This window comes from Saccostrea cucullata, unplaced genomic scaffold (assembly GCF_032062105.1).
Source record: "Saccostrea cucullata isolate Sc308-1 unplaced genomic scaffold, CSIRO_AGI_Scuc_v1 ctg14505, whole genome shotgun sequence".
Classification (NCBI taxonomy): Eukaryota; Metazoa; Mollusca; class Bivalvia; order Ostreida; family Ostreidae; genus Saccostrea; species Saccostrea cuccullata.
The window spans coordinates 3116-11409 of record NW_026919460.1 but is presented as its reverse complement, the minus strand read 5'-3'; the positions used below and the strand labels follow the sequence as shown (position 1 = coordinate 11409).

The 8294-nt window shown below is 31.4% G+C and overlaps 1 protein-coding gene across 1 annotated transcript; it reads right to left on the bottom strand.

Annotated features, from left to right (window-relative positions):
• Positions 1-3191: 3191 nt before the first annotated feature.
• Positions 3192-3744, bottom strand: LOC134231954 (UPF0696 protein C11orf68 homolog; the record flags this gene model as incomplete). The annotated part of the gene is made up of 1 exon (XM_062713910.1): positions 3192-3744. A coding segment is annotated over one exon (553 nt), but the record flags the coding sequence as incomplete, so codon positions are not given.
• Between the last annotated feature and the right edge of the window lie 4550 nt (positions 3745-8294).

Genomic DNA, 8294 nt, shown 5'->3' with positions numbered 1-8294 from the left:
AATCTCAATTAACAATCCAACAATTATGTTGAAGGACTTTTTGACAAAGTTACGCATTGATAATATTTTATCGAAGGACTAGTTTGGGTATGCGTAAAACATCCTGAAGAAATGATCAATCCTCTTTTGACTGATCAGAGTTTTTTTTTTATTTGTGAGAGAATATATATATATATTTTCTTCATAAGAATTTGACTACACTTTATTGCAATGCATTTCCACTTTAAACTTTATTATTTTTTTTATTTTATGTTTTGAAATAACAGTTGGATGGATTTTATTTCATTCAAATCAAATCAATTAAAATTCTGGATGGATTCTATTTTTAAAAAGTTAAAAAAAAAAAAAACAGACTGGATAAGATGTATTTATTTTTTAAATTTATATATGACTGCATGTCCTCTTTCATACAAATCTCAGTTAACAGTCTCCAGCACCTAATTAGGTTGGGGGACTCTTTCGACAAAGTTCTATAAGTATTGATAATTTTTCATCCAACGACTAATTTGGATAAGTGAAAAATATTCTGAAGAAATCAACACTCCTCTTTGACTGATGAGTAATTTTATTTTTATTTGCAAGCAATTTATTAATGCTTCTTATCTTCATAGAATTAAACTATACTTATGTTGCACTGCACTACAATGGAATGTCAATCAAAGATTCATAAGTCCAATTTTGTTTTACATGATTTTATGTATTGAAGATAAAGTTGACACAAAATCTTTTTAATTTTGTTCTTTTTAAAAATTTAGGGACAGACTGGATGCTCTTAAATAAAGACATCAAGTAGTGCAGTGCTGCAATGCATCTCATTGTAATTGCTTGACGTATATATTGTCTACTTTTAAAAAACATATTTGGTCTATCTTTATTAAGTTAGGCCTAAACATAAGAATAAATAGGAATTTTCCTGTCTGACTGACGAATGAACATCTTGAGACTCATTCAAACAAATTAAGCGCCCATTGTCGAACAATCAAGAGCGCTTTCAGTGCTAGGCCTACATGCTTGGCCATTTAGCAGTATTTGAATAGTGAGAGAAACTCAAACTGCATGTAAGAGCAAACTTATCCTGTCATTGAGTGAGCGACTCTCTAGTCTTATATAGTATACCAACTTGTTATCCGTTAATATTGCCTAAACATTTGCATAATCGTCTTGTCTACGTTGTTCAAAGGGGCATAATTTGATTATCGAACTTTGTAAGAAACTGACTTATGCAAATTTTGCAACATACTTTTAGCCGCCTGTGGAAATTGTATATAAAGGGTGACTTTGGAGGGTGGATGGTGGGGAATGTCTATAAAGGGCATTAACTAGTTGTGCTTGCTAAGATACAAGTATAACTGCACCATACTGCACTCTGCTGCAATCAGTGCAACACATAGTAGTGCCTAGCAAATCATCCAATCAAAATAAACTTAATTAGTCACTTTGTTGTAATTAAATTGAAAATATGATTAAAAGCTTTTTTTTTCTTCATTTAGTGTTTTGAAAAAAAGAATGTATAAAAAAGAAACAGACTGCATGAACTATTTTATTCACATTTTAATACTATGATCAATCGTCTAGTGAAGAGGCATCCCTTAACATCATAATTAGTGCACTTGGATTATGTTAAGCGTGAATGCTGTCCACTATCTCCATATAATTCAAGTAAAATACTCATGAGCAAAGAAACAGATTTACAGAGAAATAATGAATTTTTACAATATATGCAACAGCAAACCCCCCCCCCCCCGCACCTGAACTCCTGAACCTGATTCTAGAAGTACTTTTGATCATCAGAACCATGCATTTCGTTTATCTGCTAAATAATTAGGAGCAGGGAAGATCAAAACCCCTGACCCAGTGACCATAAAATTCACAATTTTGGATGAGGCACCTTTGCTTATTATTAAGCCTTAATAATTTCTACAAGCAGTTTTTGACTAACCAGATAGAATTGCGACCCGATTTTTAATATACAGTTGAGGCGCATTATTACAAACACTAATATCTGATATACCATGGATATCTCTAAGTAAGCTGGATGTATATTATATTTTACATGAGTGAATATGTAAAATTACCCAGACCAAAAATTTCCTTTAAAGTCTTTTTTCGAGCTTTTGGATAGTAAGATATTGAAGAAGAATTTAGATTTGTTCCCTTAACTTTGTTCAAACCATCCTTGATAGTTGAAGCGGAACCGTGAATTACTTTTGATTTCGTTCTTTTACAGGATTTTAAGTAAAACACATTTTTCATATTTGATTTTTTTTAAACAAGCCACCCCTCTCTCCTCATTTTTAAACAAGAAAGCTGCTAAAAGTTAGCTAGAGAATAGAAGTTGAATGGTTGAATTAAACTGTTTTCATCAAAGCTAGAAAAAGCTAACATCAAGATTGCATGGCCTTTATCTAATTCATGTCAATAAAGAAATAAAATAAAACTGAAGAAAAAAAGCGAATTGTCTAAGAATGTAGGATATTTTTTTATGAAAATGTTGAATTTATATTTTTATATTTTACTATTTAAAAAAAAATACCACAAATAATCGAGAAACTTGTACTTTCCTTTATGTATTTTAACCTTAGTATTTCAAATTTAAACATAAACTTAGATCCTCAGATTTATTTATGTGTTCCCATTGTGTTTAGATAATGCGGTTGACTTTGTATTCATATACTCATTTGTGAGATAGAAAAATGTGACTAAGTAGACCAGTATGAAAGATTAGTACATGTACATGTATCTTACTCCTAGATTGAAAAGCTTATTATATTTTGTGGGTAAATATTTTTCTCCTGTATTTCCTGCTCCACCGAAAAAAAAATGAAAATCATTTAGAAATTCTCTGCAAAATTTACCAGTTACTGTATCTTATATTTATGCCCTTGACATGTTCTAAATTTTCAATTTACTCCAACCTGTTAAATTTTAAACACCTCGCTAAGTAGGAGATGCAGCGTGTAAAAAATGAAGGTTTAATAGAGTATAAGATAGGTACACAATCTTGATCCAAGATGAAATAAATTTTTAAAGTAGAGATCATTTTAACAGTCTTTTGTGATAATTTTATGACATTTTAATGAATTCTAAAACTACTAACTTTCTGTTGTTTCACAACATCTTTTAAAATCATAAAACGAAGTATTTTTCATTGTAAAATAATTATTCATCGGTCCACTTTCAATTTCCAAAATCTACCATACTTCTTTAATAATGGTGGCATTAGAAATGACATCAAAATTGCTAATGTAAATCGTAGGTCTGAGATTCCAAATGTTGTTCTTGTACACTTCTAGGCGGGTGAAGATATCTGGTTTGTACTGAAGCTGACATTTGATTCCCAGGCTTCTTATAGTTCTTTCACTTTCATATACTTGGTCTTCGTCGCAAAAATTGTCATTTTTGATGCACACTACATGTACATTTGCATAAGGGCACTCTCTACCCAGTGTAGAAGCACTGATTTTGGCCTTCCTAGCCAGAGTATTCCCATTTACAATACCTTTGGCAACTAAGGACCACAAGTAATCTCCCTTTCCTCCAGTTGACACGAAGAACATCCATTTACCAGCAGTAACTCTAAAATTGTTTGCTAATTCAAAAATTTTGTCTTTACTTATATCTCTTGCCGAAGCTTTCAGGTTTTCCCATGCCTCTTTTAATCCTAAAACGTCCATTTCATCCGAGTCATTTTCATATTTTGATTTTTCTGAACGGACGACACGAATCCAACCAAATCCATCATCTCTAAAATATTTTGAAAAGTATATGGTAGAAAGACTCGTATTCAAGATTAAATGACATCATCAAATAAAATAACCTATGTATCCTATAAACATTCTAAGATAGAAATATAAATATTTTTAAAAGCTTTATATAAATGTCAACTGTGGATTTGAAAAAAAAAGTATGACAGTAGTACTTTCATCATGTACCTTGCTATGGGCAATGTATAAAATAGGGATGGGATGATACGACTTTCTTCTATATAGATATGTTTCATGATATTTGAGCCATGATACGATATGTATTTCAATAGTTATATTGGTTATATAATCTTTTTTGCATTGAAATGAACAAAACATACCTTATTATTTCTTTAAGAAATGAATTTAATTTTTGAAGATTCATGAGGTTATGAACTAAGACGCTTCACGCCCGCATATTCCATGAAGGGTGTTAGTGCTTCATGATAAATATGCCGGTGTGAAACGTTCATTTCTTATATTTACAATATTTTTCTGATGATTTGCCATAAAATTTGTGCAATTCAACTGTTATTCAAAGCAAAATAGTTTAAACTGTAGTTTTGACGTCAAGTGTGGCATTATGATGTAACAATGGAGATATTCATGCTCAACGATGGTAGTTCATGAGAAAATGAATAATCTTCATATTTGCAAAGAATCTTAAGGTAGGATTCTTTTCATATTTCTAATATTTAAAAATTTATGAAATTTCACAATATCACTAAGTGATAGTATCAGTGAGATTCAATTTGAACGTTTTATATCAGAGGCAAGGTCAGGTCAAGGTCATTATTTTTTCCTTGACATCATGAATAAAAAAATACTGTTGCCAATCATGTGATGCTTACTTCTATTTCAAAAGTTTAAAGATTGTTCTTTTTGCATAAAAAAATTTTACTATATCGGGTCTATAGCATGATATTACCAAATTTACATAAATAATTTAACTAAACTGAATATTGACTAATCCGAATTTTCTCTGTGTTTTTTAATTTTTTCGGATATATTAGTTATTTTCATATGCTTCCTATATTTAACTTTTTCTTATTTTCACATATAATAAAGTAGTCTCATAAATGTACAAAATGATACAAAAACAAAAAGTTTTGATCGTTTACTAAGAGAGAAATAATACTTTTTATGGATTTTTGGATCAAATCTGCACTTTGATAGGAGGCGTTTGAAAGCTAACAAAGTTCTAGTTTGTTTGAAAAATCATATTTATTTGATATATTTTGAAAGTTTAGTCCCTCATTATTAATTTACCATACTTTTGAAAATTTCTCTAAGTCTTCGATTGTGTTAAAATTATAACTAAATTCATTGTTCTATTATAATTTTGAGAGACAGAAAAGAAGATTTTTTCATACGCCACCATTCTGCCAAAAATATAGTCCCTGCCAGTTTTCAAACGCAGTTTACCATTTCTATTTAAAGTTGTACAATTGTGATGAGGAAAGAAAAATATGGTCTTTTAAATCCCTTACATCTCAATATATAAGATAGCTGCAGAACTGTAGCTCTCTGCTTGAGAAAATTTATTATGAACCAAAGTATTTAAACAATTAATACTGGTCAAATCATACTTTGAATGAAGGGCATTCAGGGGGCGAAGCCCCCTGAAGCTTTGGGGGGGTGTATTTAAAAGAGTAAAACCAGACACAATTGTGTAGGAATTGGTTACTTATATGCCAAAGTATGACATAATGAATACTAGTCATATCAGACTTTGAATGAAAAGGGCCTAGGGACCCGGCAAAGCCCCCTTGAAGCTCTTGGGTTTTTGTGTATTTTAGGGTGAAAAACTAGGCATAAAAATATTGGTATTGAACCAAAGTATTGCATTATTATTCGTATCATACTTTGAAATATTAGGGAGGGGTCGTACACATGTACGTCTCCCTTAAATCCACCAATGTATATTTTGTATTAATTTATCGGGGAGGTATACTAGTAATTCTTTGACAAGAAAATTCGTCTTTTGGCTTGTATTTAAAGTGATTCATCACACCTACTAAGTACACATTGTCAGGTTGATAAACTGACTACAAGTATCCAGTCTGGTAATCTGATTTTAAACACTATTTGTCCCCCGCTTGAAAAGTGGGGGATATTAATTTGGGTTTGTCCGTCCGTCCGTCCGTCTGTCCGTCCGTCTTTCTGTCTGTCTGTAACGCTTTCGTTTCCACACGATATCTCGAGAACCCTTTGAGCTTTTGCAATGAAATTTAGCATAGCAACTCCCTATGGACTAAAGAAGACCCCTATTGATTTTGAGGTCAAAAGGTCAAAGGTCAAGGTCATAAATAAGCAAATTCTGTCTGTTAAAACACTTTCGTTTCCACACGATATCTCTAGAACCATTTGAGCTATTGCAATGAAATTTTACATAACAACTCCCTGTGGCCTAAAGAAGACCCCTATTGATTTTGAGGTCAAAAGGTCAAAGTTCAAGTCGTAAATTTATACATTCTCTCTGTGTGTAACACTATCATTTCCGGGCGATATTTCAAGAAGATTTTGAGCTGATGCAATGTAATTTTATACCAAAACTCCCTAGGACGTCTCTCGCCCCTCTCAAAGTGCCTCGCCCCGTTTGTTTTATTAGTATTAATTCATAGTATTACATGTCGCTATTTTTAGCGCAGGGGCATGAGGAGAGTTATTGCGTATAAAACAGGTTTTCGGCGGACTTTATGTTCTTATTACAACTATTAGAACTGTTTAATAAAGGCTAAATAAATCAAACACCATGGATTGTGTAAAATTTTGAGAATACCGAACATGAAAACACGAATATATACATGTATGTGACTTCAGTTCTGCATATACTTCTTTCCGGGGAAAGCGACTTCGTGGTCTAGTGGTTATGTCTCTCGCTTCCAATGTGAGAAGTCCCGGGATCGAATCTCGGTCAGACCGTTATTTTTTTCTTTTTTTTTTTTAAATACTTTTTTTTTTTAAATAAATGATAGTATTCAGCATGTGAAATGAAAAATTTATGAGGTTATAAAATCATCATTACAGTGTGATAAATATTCCATATGAAAAAATCTTCTATACACATAATAAAGAATAAGCAATCAAATCTTTATATGCATATTGACATACATGTATTTTATTTCCTTCAGTATACATGTATACATTTAATAATTCTACAAATTCAGTCAGGGGGAGCCGACTTTTTCCCTAAGCGGGGGACACGAATTCTCTGAATTAGCTTGTTGGTTCTAAAATGGCGAGCGAAGCGAGCCAAAAAAAATTTTTGAGATTAAATTACACGTAAATAAAAATGTATTTTTCACAATATTTAAATATCATAAGTCAAGGTCAGATTATTTATTTTCTTTGTAGTGGAGGACAGATTATTTATTTTCAACATTTTCAGGGACAGATTATTTATTTCCAAAATCTGCCAGCCCCCCCCCCCCCCCCCCCAGAATCAAATGGTCGTCCCCTTAGAGGTAAGTAAATTATCAGGAATTGAAGTTTAATGTATGACTAATTATTTAGTACAATTTAAAATTAATTTCAAATCTGTTGAAAATATAAAATACAAGAAAAAATAACTGTAGTGAGCGACGAAAAATCGTCGGCGTAAATCGAAGGTTTTTGCAACGCTTGGACATGTAGCTCTCTGCTTTATCTGTCCGAATTTTCTCAAGCAGAGAGCTACAGTTCTGCAGCTATATATATAAGACACATAAGCAAATATACTTTGAATGTCTCATCTAGTCAGAAACCAGAGAAGAATCCTACCTTAAGGAAAATTATTTGGAAATTTAAATATTTAAAGTTGAATATCTGTTATAAACCTAAATTATTTTACACAAGTGGTAAAATTATAATGTATATCAAATCTAGCATATTTATTTTGTAAATTAAACAAAATATTAATGTTAAGGGGGATGTACGGCCACCTTTAGTGCAGTGAGAACGAAATGTAAACATTTCATCTAATGGCTAAAATACATTATATTTTGATCAAATTTTAAGTCTTTATGATAAAGATACAATAAATATGCATAACTGAATGCATGTTGTGCATATATAATCTATACTTTTGCAGAAAAATGCTTTTGATATGCTCCTTAGAACTGCGCAGCTACAGAATTCAGCAAAGCCTTAAAAAATCCAAAAAAAATACGCAAACTGTGCATTAATTTTCTCTCTACAACCATTTGTTGAGAAAATGTCTAAATTTTGCACTTTTAAATGATAATTTCAAGTTCAAAACAATGTATCGTTGTTTTCAAAAAGAGTGTAAAGAACCATGAAAGTAGTTCATGGATAGCAGCACGTGGTCTATTTTTAGTACAGAATTTTGTTTTCCAGACCTCTTCTTAATATGGAGGGACATAACAATCTTTAAATGTAGAAGAGAATTACAGTTGCAAAATATTTCAAATAATATGAACACTTTTAAAAGAGGAAATGTGTTATAGTGTTTCTTTAAGTTATTTATTATTTAGTATTATTATTGTACAGTTGTAAAATAGTGTACGTATTGATAAAAAAAATCTTAAACTCTTTGATTCCAGGTAAGGA